The sequence below is a fragment of the Marmota marmota genome, unplaced genomic scaffold, assembly GCF_001458135.2.
Source record: "Marmota marmota marmota unplaced genomic scaffold, marMar, whole genome shotgun sequence".
Taxonomy (NCBI): Eukaryota; Metazoa; Chordata; class Mammalia; order Rodentia; family Sciuridae; genus Marmota; species Marmota marmota.
Window position 1 is genome coordinate 19,294,902 of NW_025999949.1, and position 15,356 is coordinate 19,310,257.

At 38.1% G+C, this 15,356-nt stretch overlaps 1 protein-coding gene across 1 annotated transcript in view; it reads right to left on the minus strand.

Annotated features, from left to right (window-relative positions):
- Positions 1–15,356, minus strand: part of Sntb1 (syntrophin beta 1) — a 157,986-nt gene that overhangs the window by 30,231 nt on the left and 112,399 nt on the right. The window contains exon 4 of the mRNA XM_048802065.1: positions 1,681–1,820. Coding sequence (XP_048658022.1) covers positions 1,681–1,820 — 140 coding nt within the window. The remainder of the gene's footprint in view (positions 1–1,680; positions 1,821–15,356) is intronic.

The following is a 15,356-nucleotide window of genomic DNA, read 5'->3' on the forward strand; positions in this document are numbered from 1 at the left end:
TGTCACATTCAAGAAAGTATTGTCAAGGCCAATGTCAAGAAGCTTTTCTTCTCAGAGTTTCATGGTTTCCAGTCTTATGCTTATGCTTAAGCTCTTAATCTATACTGAGTTGATTTTTATGTGTGGTTTAAGGTATGGGTCCAATTTCATTCTGCTGCATGTAGATGTCCAGTTTTTCTGGCATCGTTTATTGAAAAGAATATCCTTGCCTCACTGTGTCTTCTTGTCATCCTTGTCAAAGATCAATTGACCATAAATGTGTGAATACATATCTAGTTCTCTATTTTGTTCTGTTGTTCTATATATTTTTATGCCAGTACTATGCATTTTTTAAGAGAGAGAGAGAGAGAGAGAGAATTTTTTTAATATTTATTTTTTAGTTTTCGGTGGACACAACATCTTTATTTTATTTGTATGTGGTGCTGAGGATTGAACCCAGCGCCCCGAGCATGCCAGGTGAGCGCGTTACCACTTGAGCCACATCCCCAGCCCAAGTACCATGCATTTTTTATTGTTGTAGCTTTGCAATGTAATTTGAAATCAGGAAGGGCGATTATTCCAAATGTCCATCAATAAGGAAAATATGGTATTTATATACAATTGAAAATTATTTGACCTTAAAAAGAAGGATATCCTGACCTTTGTGACAATATAAATGAACTTGAAGATAATATCCTAAATGAAATAAGTCAGACACAGAAGGAAAAGTAATAAGTGATCCCATTTATAAAAGTAATCAGAAATAGTCAAACCTTTTTGAAGAAGAGGAGCGTAGAATGGTGGTTGCCAGGGCGAAGTGGGAAATAGGAGTGTCAGTCAAAGGGCACAAAGCTTCAGTCATGCCAGGTAAGCATGTTCTAAAGATCTACCATATAGCACAGCATGTTTAATAACAATATGGTATTATATATTTAAAATTTTGCTAAGAGGGTGGATTGTATATGTTCCTATCACATAAAAATAAGAAAAGTAGGAGGTGAAGATGTGTTTTTGATATTAATTGGATATACAATATGGTATTGATTGTGCTGAGGGCTTCCTGGGTATATAATTATCTCTAAACTCATACAATTGTATAGATTAAATTATACAGCTTTTTGCACATAAATTATGCCTCAGTAAGGTTGTTTTTTAATGCTATATTTCACATGAGTAATAATGTACACTTAGGGTCTTAAGAAAAAGAGAGCCTGACAGCCACACTCCCACAGAAAGCCTCACAGAACCAACAAAGAACTTGTGATGGAATCTCCTGTGTTGACCAAACCTTGAAAAGCACAGTGGGACATTCCATGTGACATTCTTTTTGCCACTAAGTGAAGACCCTTGCGTGATGACTCCACTTGGACTTCAAGATTGCAAACACATGTGTCTAGTTCATTTCCAAGGCAATGGGATAGAAACCCAGGAAAGCAGCCAAACTGGGACCATCTCACCAGATGTCACTGTTCCTTGATGATGGATGGGATGGATATTTTGTTCTTTGTCTCTGTATTGCCTGATGTTTCACGATAAATGATAATTAGTCTGTCTAGTTAAAAATGTGTGGCTCTGATTCTGAGCAGCTCCCAGCTCCAGCTGCAACAGTGAACAATAATATGACATGCAGAAATCATTGCAATTGATTAAAATGTTATCAAGCTGCAACCCCGGCATACCCAAACACAAGATCATGGTTACCTGGTGGCAAGAAGAGGGTATGAGTGAACTGGGCTGAACCATGCTTCCTTCCTCCGAGGCATGCTGTCATAGATTAAAAGGTCTTTCTCCGTCAGAACAACCAGGGCTGGTTTCCACGGTTTCTCACTCTCCCCTGGCACCTGAAACAGAAAGAAGAGAACTGTCAAACAACAGCTTGAGAGCAGGGTGATTGGAAAGAAAAGCTGGCATCCCTCCAGTCAGAGGACCCAACAATAGGAGTGTCTTTCAGTTCAGGGTATACAATCAAGATGAAAAAAAAAAAAAAACCAAAAAACAAAAAACCCAGTCATGAGCCCAGTGGTTCCTGATCCTTGAAAATTTCATGGTCTCGTGGGCCATGGCACGCACACTCAGTACAGCCAAGAAGCAGCCCAGCTGCTACACATCTGTCACTGTCTCTCACCTGCCAGTCAGCACTGAATCTTTTTTTTCATTGTGGGAAGCAAATGCTTAAGGGAATCAGTGCTTCCAGCTTATTCTCTGGTACAGTGCATCTGTTTTGTTAATGAAAGTTTTTGAACAAATATTCAGGCCTTGAAAAATATACTATGGAGGCAAACATCTACCCAGACAGGTGTCAGACATCATATCATAGCCTCCTCTCCTGGTCTTTTGCTGTTATTGTTTCTATGATGCAGGCACCATCCTGAAACTTCTCTTGTTCTGTTGAACACTCATTGCAGAAAATTATTTTAATTCAAGGGCCCAGATGGCCTATCAGGGATTGAAAAGGATTCAAGCATCAGTTGGGTGATTGGGACTATGGACATCCCATCCAGTCCTCAGAATCTGTGTAGCTCAGATCTTTTCTCATGAGCCATCCCCTCTTAGTCCCCTGTCAATCCTCTCAGACTCCCCAAATATTCTTCCATGTCTGAAAATGTTTTCCTTCCAGTTTGAACTCTGAACCCCCAGATGAATCTTTAAGATTGGTCTGGAAAAACTCAGTGCTCTAATCTTGCTATTCAAAATATGGTCCATGCTCCCAAACATCAGCATTTCCTGGCCCTGCTAGGAATGCAGAGTCTCAGGCCCATACCAACCCATTGAATCAGAACCTCCACATTCACAGGATACTCAGGTAATTCCTGGGCTCATTAAAGATTAGGTAGCACTGCTCCAGATGAGGTCAAGATTGTCTTTGACACAGGTAACTAATTCAGTGAACACAATCATCTCATGAAAGTCATGATGCAAAATCTATTTGAATTAAGCTAGACAACAAGTTAAATACGTAATATAGCTGATTTCTTCTTGTTCTGTTCTTATCATTACCATGTCTTAAGTGCCACAGTGAAGTCTGGGTTGAGGTGGAAAGATGTGTACATGTTTTATGCCAGCAATCGTGGCCAGTATATTAGGAATGAGCGATCTAAACAGGGAAGAGCAGGGTAGGGGGAAGGCTGGCTTCTCTACATTTTACATGTAGGCTGTCTGAGTCTGATGCCAGTCTGTTTTGTGGCCTGTATGACTCTGGACAAGTTATCCTTCTGTGTGCTTCCACTTCTTCACAGAGAAACACAACAGAGGTTACGAGAGCTGGCTCTGGAGTTAGAAAACCTGAACATAATTCCTGTTTCACAGTTTCCTAGCTGCAGGGTCCTGGAAAAGCCAACCAATTCTTTTGAATCTGTAAAATGGGAAATGTCAGTGCCCATAGCAGAAGGCTATTGTGAAGGTTAAATGAGTTAAAATTTGTCAAAGTCTTAGGGCAGTGCCAACCAGGCACCTCATGGTACCTGCCAGGAATGCTTGCTTACCTCATAACCCTACAGTGAAGATTAAAAGAGAGAGTGGGTGCAATGTGCTTAGAGACTGTCAGATGGTAAGCCCTCAGTAAGACTTAGGGTGGGGATATTATGCAGACTCCAATTTTTAAAAATGGTCAAAAAAGGTGTCCTTTGGAAATGGTATCCATATGAGAAGGAAATGACTTTCTCAAATATATCTTGGGGTGCTGACCATTTTACTATCTTCTCTCTTCCTTTCCAAACTTCTCCCAGGAAGAATTCATTACACAATGATCATCTTTATTTTTTAATTCCCATGTTCCTAGAATTCCCAACAAAGCTCCCTTTCTAATGGAGAACATGACATTGCCTCCTTTGCTGCCTATAAAGCTACTTACACTAGAATGTGAATGAATGCCTGGCTTATTCCCTGCTTTATGCATTTTATGCATACTAAAAAAATTATCTTTAGCTTATTGCTTATGTAAGAAGACATTTCCCCCAATAGAACAAGAACATCTTCAAGAGATCAAAATGGATTGTTTGAGAAGGCAATGTAGCAGACCTTACAAGGTGAATAACTATGGTCTAAAGGCATGGAGTGTTTGAGGGGGGTTTGAAACAAATTTTCCAGTTTCTACATTAAACTTAGTAAATTACTTTTCCAGCTCATTAAATAGGACTGGAGAAGTTACAAATGATCCTCCCAAAGTGACTATCTTACTTACCTAGTCAGATCTGATCCATTAACTTTGAACAGGATCACACATTTAAATGTGAGCAGGACAAAGCATAATTCTTCAAAAAATAATACTAAGTTTGCAAAATAAATGTCAACAGTAAAATGAAAAGTAAAATGCAGACCTCTCTGATGGTGGTATCATAACCTTACCCACATAATTCCAAAGCCCTAAAAAGTTTTGTAGTTTATTAAAGAGCCCTGTGTGGATACGTGAAAGTCTGCCATGAGAATACTCAGAGTGGCCATTTCCCACCATTTCTGTGTGCAGAGCTGTCACTTTAATGCTATGTCAATGATTGAGGGTAGCAGGCTACCCAGGAGAACAATTGACTTTGCAAGGGGAAAAAAATTCATAGTGAAGAACAGGGTTTTGAAAACTTTTTTTCATACCTTGGGCTATATAACCTTGTATTTAGGTCTTTGAAGCACAATTTTCATCATGCTGAAGCATTTGTGTCCTTGTTTTAGTGATAATTTCCATTCCAAATCCAGTTTTTCTGGCACCTAAGATATTTCAGTGTTGACACAACAGTCCTAGCGGTGTGTATGAATTTATTAAAACAAGAGAACTGAAACAGATGCAAAGACTTCCCTTCCCATCCCAGCCTCCCACTTTGGGTGCTACAGATGTCTCAAGATTAGATCATATTTCTAATGAAGAAGGCAAAGGAAGGAAAATAGGGGAAGTCATTCAGTTCTGGTATTATTCTGAAGCACATCTTTGGTGAGCTGAATCCTGAATGTGTTAGTCAGCTTTTCATTGCTGTGACCAAAATACTTGATAACAACTTAGAGGAGGAAAGACTGATTTGGTTCGCAATTTCAGAGGTTTCAGCCTGTGGTCAGCTAGCACCACTGCTTTGGGAATGATGTGAGGCAGAACATCGAGGTGGAAGGGCCTGGTCAAGGAAAGATGCTCAGCTTATTATATCTAGGAAGCAGAGAGAAAAGGCCAAGGACAAGATATAGTTCCCAATGGTGTGCCCCCAGTGACCTACTTCCTCCAATCATGACCCACTTGCCTAAAACTTCTACCTCTCCTAGTAGTTCACTCAAATTATAAATGCATCAAATGGATTAATGCACAGATGAAGTGACCATCCTCGTGATCCAATCATTTCCGTCCCACCTCTGGACATTGCTGGGTCAAGTCTTCAACACATGATCTTTCAGAGGACATTCCAGATTCAAGCCATAAAATTGTGCCCACATTCACTTCTGCATATTATGAGAGTAAAGATTTACACAGTGGCACAAAGAATGTAAGACAAGGCAGTAAGAAGTTACTGGTAAGAATTGTGGAAAGTGGATACTTTGAGCCCTCCATTGAGACAGCTCTCATGAGTTACTTTCCTCAGTAGTTTTCAGTCTCTTTAAATTGAATCAATCCTCTCTTCAGATCAAATCACAAGTCATAGGACATTATGTGAAAGCACAGAGCATTGGCATGGAATTGCATCCTGGTTGGGGCCATGGCACCTCTGGTGACCTTATGTCTTTATATTACCATCACCCATTTGAGTGGGGTTACTTGAAATCCTTGGAATTTAGTTGGAAAAACACTTGTCTTGTCTAAAATACTTAGGATATGTGTCTTACTTCCAAAGAGATGGTTTTACCTAGACTTGTCAGTGCCTTTTTTGTATCAAAGAAAAGAACAATATTACCAACTCCAAGGGAGATAAATTAGTACACACAGAGGGCTCATAGAGTGCTATAACACAGTAAGTAAGCAGGACTTAAAACGTATGATCTACATATAGTGTTTCCTTAAGTACAGCCAGTTAATGTCAAGTGAAGATCTGAGTGAATTTAAGCAAGGATCACTTGCCTTTGCTGAGCTTAGATTTCCTCATCTGCCAAATGAAGGGGTGGGATTAAACTGTTCCTAATGGCCTCTCTGACTTCAAAATTCAATTATTTTTAAGTTTGACATTTTCTGCTGTAAGGTTCGGACTGCTATAGTTAGTTAACACTCTTGCTTTGCAAGTCTTTGTTCAGTTTGGATGCTGCAAGAAACAAGTGTGTCCTTTTTCTTCCCTCATGGAAACTCACTTTTCCTAACATACTTAATTTCTATCTTTTACTGGAGCAGATGTGGCAGAATGAGCCCATGGCTGTCAGAGCCAAAATGCACTGGCTTCGAAATCTGGCTTTGCCACTTCTTAGCTGAGGGATATGAACTGATTTCTGAACTTCTATAAACACTCATTCCCTGATGCTGAGAATGGCCTCCCATTCTTGTTTGATGAGGATAACTTGAGATAAGGCATATAAGGTGCATTTCCCACATGGTAGAGTCTGGAAATGTTGTCAGTTCACCTCCGGCACTCTATCTTCCATTTCTGCTGCTCAGGAAGGAAGCCCTACTTGTAGGGAAAGTGACCAACAGCAAGTGAAAAAGATCAGGGAAAGTCATTCAGAACTTTTGTGTTGGAGATCATGGTTATCTTGACAACTTTTTAATTTGTCTGCTTCAACTCAGGTTGCCAGGTATTTAGAACAAAGGACAAGATAGCAGTGTAATAATAATTAGCATTTATCAACTTCCAAATGCTTTACAAACACTAGATAATTAATCCCTGTACCAACTCTCAGGGAAGCAGATAAAGATCACTTAAGCAAAAGAAGAAGAAGGATAATAGCTTTCAAAGATGGCAACAGGAATATAGGGAAAGTGCTAAGCAAGGCCACTCAGATCTCCAACTCTCTTCCAGCTTGCACGGAACAATCCCCAGGACACAGCCATCAGGAATCAGGAGACCTCTACAGCTGAAAGCAAAGAAGATTGAAAAGAAAATGGATGTAAAATAAAACTGTTTTATAAAAGGAAGAGAAGACAAAGGAGAAAGGGGAAGAAAACTAGAAAAAGTAGGTAAAAAAAGAAAAAAAAGTGCTCCATGGAAGCCTCAGCTTCTTGGGACACATTACTCTCCTCTCACACAATTCGGAATTGGTGTAGCACCTGAATCACACACTGAGTTCAAGCATGGCTTAAGGAGAGCTAAATGGTCCATTGCATTTGGTGGATATTAAGACAATAATATAAGATGTTAGAAAAACAGGGTAAGAAATATGGCATGAAGAACACCGTCTGACTATGAGACATTAAAGACAGCATCACTTTTATTTGTAGGCTTTCCAGGAAACCAATACCTGCAGTCCCAGATAACCTTGAACTTTACTCCTTCTTCCAACTTTTGAAACTGGCTGTGGACCTACATAATCCAATAAAGCTCCAAATAAGAGGTTTATAATTGAAGTATTGATCAGAGTCAAAATACTAGTTGACTTTATGGGACTTTGGTGTTCACACTAATCTCTAGGGCATATAAAGAACTCAAAAAGCTAAGCACTAAAAGAACAAATAACCCAGTCAATAAATGGGTCCAGGACTTGAACAGACACTTTTCAGAAGATAATATACAATCAATCAACAAATTTATGAAAAAAATGTTCATCGTCTCTAGCAATTAGAGAAATGCAAATCAAAACTCTTCTAAGATATCATCTCACTTCAGTCAGAATGGCAGCTATTATGAATAAAAACAACAAAAAGTGTTGGCGAGAATGTGGGGAAAAAGGTACACTTATACAATGCTGGTTGGGCTGCAAATTGGTGCAGCTAATATGGAAAGCAGTATGGAGATTTCTTGGAAAATTGGGAATGGAACCACCAATTTGACCCAGCTATTCCTCTCTTCAGTCTATAACCAAATGACTTAAAAACAGCATACAACAGGCACACAGCCACATCAATGTTTATAGCAACACAATTCACAATAGCTAAACTGTGGAACCAACCTAGATGCCCTTCAATAGATGAATGGATAAAAAATATGGCATATATACACATTGGAATATTACTCAACAATAAAAGAGAATAAAATCATGGGATTTGTAGGTAAATGGATGGAGTTAGAGAAGATAATACAAAGTGAAGTTAGCCAATCTCAAAAAAACAAATGCTGAATGCTTTCTCTGATATAAGGAGGCTGACTCATAGTGGGGTAGGGAGGGGGAGCATGGGAGGAATAGATGAACTCTAGATAGGGCAGAGGGGTGGGAGGGGAAGAGAGGGGGCATGGGGTTAGAAATGATGGTGGAATGTGATGGACATTATTATTCAAAGTACATGTATGAAGACACAAATTGGTGTGAATATACTTTGTGTGCAACCAGAGATATGAAAAATTGTGCTCTATATATGTAATAAGAATTATAATGCATTATACTGTCATATATAAATAAAAAATAATTAAAAAAAAGAAAAACCTCCCAGGTGTTGTCAGGACCATACTCCCTCCAGGGCTCTAGGGAAAAATCCTGTTTTGATCCTTTCTAGCTTCAGGTAGCTATCAGTATTCTTTGGCATTTCTTGATTTCAGCTGCTTCACTCCATTCTCTGCCTCTATTGTCACATGGACATCTTTCTGAGTGTCTTCAGATAGCCTTCTAATAAGGATGCTGTTTGTTGGGTTTAGGATTTGCCTCAATCCAGTATGAACACAACTAATTATATCTGCAGATACATTATTTCCAAGTCAGGTCACATTTTGAGGTCCCAGGTGTACATGAATTTGGGGGAGGATGCTATTCAACCTATTGCAATAACCCGTGAAATCGTGCACAAAGATTCAGCTATAAGAGTGTTCACTTTGGTATGGTTCATAATAGTGGAAAGTCAGAAATGTTCTAAAATCCTTAATGGAAGATGAATGGTCAAATAAATTATAATATATTCATGTATAAAAATATACATTTAATAATAACAGAGACACCCATTCTTATCAAGTACATACACATCTTTTATCAAGATAGATTATGTTCTGGGCCATAAAACAAAAAAATTGAATATAATCAAGTTATGCAATGTATGTTCTTTGACCAAAATAGATTTAAATTAGGATTCAAGAACAAAAAGATCTATAGAAAGTCCACATATTGGGAAAATAAGAAACTTTCAGATAATCAATGGATCAAGAAAAAAATCAAAACAGAAATTCTAGGTATTTAGAAGTGAATGAAAATGAAAACACAACATAATAATATTTATAACATCTGCTAAAGACATAACATGGAATAAATTTATAGCACTTACTTCCTATTAGAAAAGAATAAAGGTTTCAAATCAATGTCTTCATCTTAAGAAGCTATAAATAGAAAAGCAAATTAAACCCAAATAAGCAAATGATAGAATATAATAATGTAGTACAGGAATAAATTTCTGTACTACCAATGCTTATCCAAAAGGAAAGACTGGAATAGTACTATCTCTTTGAAATAAACTGGATTTGTAGCTAAAAATGTTCCCACAAAAAATATGCTCAAAGACCAGGTGAATTCACTGAGGAATTCTACTACAGATATATGAAAGAAATAGCACTAATTCTAGGTAACTCAGAAAACCGAACCCATTTGAACCCATTCCAGAGGCCAGCCTTACACCAATACCAGAAAAGACAAGATCATACAAAAATATAAAACTACAGACCATTACCTGTCATGAACACAGATTTAAAAATTCTGAACAAAATTTGTGCAAACGGTGTCTAAAATTATATCAGTAGGACAATACATCATACATACGTTAGGATTATTCTCAAGATGTAGGACTGGTTTAACATTCAAATATCAAAAGAATTCACTATATTAACAAAGTAGAAACAAAATCTGACATCTAATCTTGATAAAGACTCTTAGCAAGAACAGAATAAAACTTCCTCAACCTCTTAACAGTATCCAAGGAAAACCTACCCAAAGGTGACGCCTATTTCCTGGTCAAAGATGGAATGCTATTTCCTCTAACATTTGAAGCAAAATAAGGATGACCATTCTCCCCTCTTCTGTTCAAAGTTGTATTTGAAGTTTTAACCAGTGCAATGAGAAAAAAGGCAAATTGTTCCACAAAACAGTGTAGGGAGAACAAACAGAATTCATGTATAAGAGCTAAGTGAAATTTGAACATAGGAGTAAAGGAAACTCAGTGGAGAAAGAGTAGTTTATTAACGAGACTGCCCCCCAAATAAAATATCCATATGGAAAAAAATTCAACTTCAATCAGCATCTTGCAGTTTGTACAAAAATTAACTCAAAATGGATCATCTACCAAACCATGAAACATAAAACTATATGATTTTCTAATAAAAATCAAAGAAAAATCTTTGTGACTTTGAATTAGATACATCAAAAACTTCAAACATACTCCTTCAAAACAATATCAAAAGAATAATCCTTAAATAAAAGCACTGATAAATTGAACTTCATCGAAATTAAAAACTTCTGCTTTTTGAAAGCTATTATCAGAATGAAGAGACAAACCACAGATTGGGAGAAAATCATATATCTGATAAAAGATTTGTATCCAGAAAGCCTAACATATTCTCTAAACTCACTGAATGGAAAATAAGTAAAACAATAACAATGCCCCCCCCCAAATTTAAACAGATAATTCACTAAAGAAGATATACATAGATACCACAAAAGCACATAAAAAGATATGCAGCATCATTAGCCAGTAAGAAAATGCAATTTCAGCCACATGAGATTCCACTATACTTTTAATAGAATGGCTGAAATTAAGATCATAACAAGTGGAGCAACCAAAACCCTCATATTATTAGTTGGATTGAATAATGACATAACCACTCTAAAACATTGTAGCAGCTTCTTACAATCTTTAGCATACACTTATCATTTGATTCAGTTACTTCACTCCTAGATATTAACCAAAAACAAATGAAAATACAGGACCATTCAAACACTTACATAGGAATACTTTTAGTAAATCTGTTTTTTGGTTTTTGTTGTTGTTGTATTGTACTAGGGATTGAACCCAGGGGCACTTAAGGCACTGGACCTCATTCCCAGCCCTTTTTATTTTTTGTTTTGAGATAGGATCTTGCTAAGTTGCTTAAGGCCTTGCTAAATTGCTGAGGTTGGACTTTAATTACGGTCCCCTGCCTCAGCCTCCAGAGCTGCTGAGGTTACAGGCTTGTGCCACTGTGCTCAACTATTAGAGATGTTTTGAAAGTTTTTTAATACCTACAACTAAAAAAAAAAGCCAATGTCCATCAACAAGTTAATGTATTTGTATATGTATTTATCCAATGGAAAGATACTTAGAAAAAAACAAGAAACGAATTATTGGTACACTCATTTACATGGATGATTCTCAAAATATTTTTCAGTGAAAAATGCCAGACCAATAACTTTATATATACTATATAATTCCATTTACATAAAATTCTAGAAAAATGCAAACTGATCTATACTAACAAAAAGCAGGACAGTGGTTGCCTAGAAGAGAAAAAAATAGATATTACCAAAACAATAATACATAATAAGCTTTCTTTTTTTTTTTCCTTTTCCTTTACACACAGGGGAATTATCTCTGCAGGATGGAATTTTGGGTAATTTTTGTTTTATTGTTTTGCTAAAAATAAACAACAAACAAAACTTACTTAATTTAAAAAATGCAGTCATAAAAAGTTTTTAAAGAAATGCAGCTTCTCCCAAATAATAAAGAAGTTGAGAAGATGAGGAGGGCCTGGTGTCCCACTGTTTAAAGGAGAAAGGCCACAAGGCCATCCACCTGCCTGGGATCCAGAGCATACTGTCCTCAGAATTTTCCTGGTGAGAGGTAGACAGGAAATTAATCATAAGAAAATGGCCAGAACTCACTATGTTTTTCAGTCAGCTTTCCAGTTTTCTTAATTCCTTCTGAACACTTGCAGACAGGGAGGAAGAGTTTTTCCAAGTTATCTTATTTAGCGAGTATGCAGAAGGTCAGATGCTAATGTTCTGTAACGGAGCCCTTGGACGGCTCTGTAAGAGTGATGTCTGTTCTCCTGGATTTCATAATGAAGCCAATCTTAGGGCAGAGCACACATATCCAAGGAAATAAGCACACGACCCATTTTACATCTCCTCTTATTGCGGAGCATTAAAGGAAGATGAGGTGGGAGGCTCATGGGGGTCTAGTCTGTCACTGCACGGGGGCATGTCAACCATGTAAACCTGGCCTTGATTGTTTTGCTTCATTGGCTTACCATCAATAAGACGCACTCCAAAATGGTAACATAATAAAACACATTCCAGTAAGTGATTCCAGCATTTCTTCTTGCTCTAAAGCAGGTATTAGATTCTATTTGGGTTACTCTGTTTTACTGTGAATTCAGGATAAACATAATCAAGCTGGACTAATGAATTGGAAGAGCCAGACCCATGGACCAGAGGCTGTCTTGTTTAGTTTGGGATGATCTTCCTCTCTATACCCTTCCCTGCCGTTTGGGAAAGCAGATTGGCAACCTTGTTGGACACTTACTAGAGGCAGGAAGGGTGCCCTACACTTCTTTTTGCCCTTTTGTCCCCCTTAGGCTAATTAACTTTTGCTGCAAGGTAAGAGGTTATTCATCTGATGGTTTTAGGAATTGTTGTAGGGCCTCTTTTAATAGCAGACAATATAATGTTATTCTGTGGTGAGTGTCTGTGGTCACTATCACTTCTGTTCCTGCAACTGCATAGAGAGAACATATACACTGGCTGATCCTTGGGGAAGACTGGCTATTAACTTGCTTTGTAGACACAAGCATGCTAGAGTGTACAGGAGGCAAGTTCTATCACTTGGACCAAGTTCCACATAATCTAGCATCTATCAAAGTTTGGCATTAGTGCTAATTGGGCACTTGCTTAGGTATTAAAATGTGTTTTCTTCCTTGTTTCCCATTAGCATATTACTCCCTTTGGATCTAGGCTGGGAAGCCCATTTAAGAGAAAGAATGAATTATTACGTTATCCATATCCTATTCTGAACCCCCACCTTGACTTTCTGAGTGAAATCCTGCCATGAACTTGGACCCAATCGGGATTCTGCTGTGTGTCCACTTTGCCATCACACTTTTGGTGTGTATCCTCCCTGATCATTTTAACTTTCCCTACTAGAAACTTGTTCTTTCCCTTTCCTTCATGGCTTCATGGCCTTGAGACCCTCTTTGTCTCCTAGGCTCAATTTTCCAGATCTAGACCTGCCTTGCCCTCGTCGATTCCTTCTCTCAAGATGAGCCTCAACCCTCAGAAGGCTATGTCAGCAATAATCCCATTTAGAGTCAAATATTCCTTTGTCACCCACCCTCAGAGCCTTGGATCAACTGGAAACATCCTGTGCCTCCCACAGGACACGGTCGCTTCCTTCAGACAGCTGCAAACACCAGCTGTTTGAAATGAAGACCTGTGGTTTGTATTAAGTGAATTCCTTTGCGTGCTCAGCGATGGCTGGTCCTCTTAAACCTGCAAACATTCCATTTTTAATATTGTTTACTTATTTGCTCAGCTCATCCTTTTCTGAGGAAAGTCCCAAAGTACATTTCAAGTCTCTGTCCTGCCTGACTTATATAATATTATAATGGAGTCAGGTCAGACTTGTTTGTTAAATCTTTGGGTCTCCTGGAGCAGATGGGAGAAAAAAAGTTTAGAGAGAACTTGACATATTCTATTGAGTCATTTAAACGTGGGGACTTAACAATGTACATGACAGGACAGAAACACAGCTTCCCAGGGTAGGCTGGGAAGTGAACATGTGAGACCACCACTCCTTGATGGGCACTGTTATAGGCTAATCTGTATCCTCCCAAAATTTGTATGTTGAAGTTCCAACCCCAGGACCTCAGATCGTGACCTTATTTGGAAAAAGGGTCCTTTCAGTTATAATTCATTAGGTTAGGATGAGTTCATACTGGAATAGGCCGGGCCTCCAATCTCATCTGTGTTAAAGGGGAAGTGTGGATAGATGCACACACAGTGAAGAAGACACGCACACATGAGGGCAGAGAACAGGGTGATATATCTGCACCGACTGTGTCTCCCCTCTGGTGCATCTTTTCTGTCCCCTTTTCTACACTTTGGCATGTGGAGTTTCACTCAGACACAGTAGTTAGTTTGGTTCAAGTTCGTGAAACTCTCTCTTGGTAATCAAAGCCCTTATTCCCCAAGACTCACATTTGATTCAAGTAACTCAAGACTAAGGTGTAAATGACTCATAACCTTTAATATGTTGTTACACTGAAGGATCTCTCTATTTATAGCCAGTAGCTGGGACAAAATTAGTCTCTCATGTCTTCATTGAATAATTGAAGGGCTAGGAAATGAAAAATGGTTTCTTCTCTAAGTGAGATATAATATTCTGTTATACTATCAATTTTATTTACAAGATTTTGGTTATTTTGGCAAAAACTTTTCTTGCTATTTTAGTTTTTTTTTTTTACTTATAGTGATTATCCCAGCACAAATTTAAAGAGTAAAGCCCAGCTCAATGTGCTATGCAGTTTTAAAATCAAACATATATTGTATGTTTAGCAACATTTTAACAGATGGGTAAAGTAAGCTATGAAATAGCATTGGGTTTTTGTAACTACCAAATTTGTCTAGATATTTGCACCACTAGAAAGTTAAGTGGCTCTCAACCTTTCCAGCTTATGGTTTAGAAAGCCCTAGATACAAAACATGATTTCAGCAATGTTCCAGTGGCTATATCAACCACAGAATCTAGATAAAGAATCACAAATTCAGGTGACGATAGAGGGTTAGAACTCAAAAGGGGAAAAAAAAAAAAACAACTTACAACTCACTTGTAGGGTAGGTTTTTTCCTGAATTAGCCTGTTATTAGTAGGAATAACTACGGGCACGACATTGTCAAACCTTCCAATACTTCAAGAGAAACCAATAATACAGATTATTTTGATATGACCTTTCCCCATTTTTAAAAGTTGGAGTGTTAGTTTCCTATTGGTGCTGTAAGAAATTACTACAAACAGCTGGGCATGGTGGTGCACACCTGTAATTCTGGTGGCCCAGGAGGCTGAGGCAGGAGGATCACAAGTTCAAAGCCAGCCTCAGCAACTTAGCAAGCTCCTGAGCAAATTAGCGAGAATCCATTTCTTTTTTTTTAAATTTTTTAATTGTTGGTTGTTCAAAACATTACATAGTTCTTGATATATCATATTTCACACTTTGATTCAAGTGGGTTATGAACTCCCATTTTTACCCCGTATACAGATTGCAGAATCACATCAGTTACACATCCATTGATTTACATATTGCCATACTAGTGTCTGTTGTATTCTGCTGCCTTTCCTATCCTCTACTATCCCCCCTCCCCTCCCCTCCCCTCCCCTCTTCTCTCTCT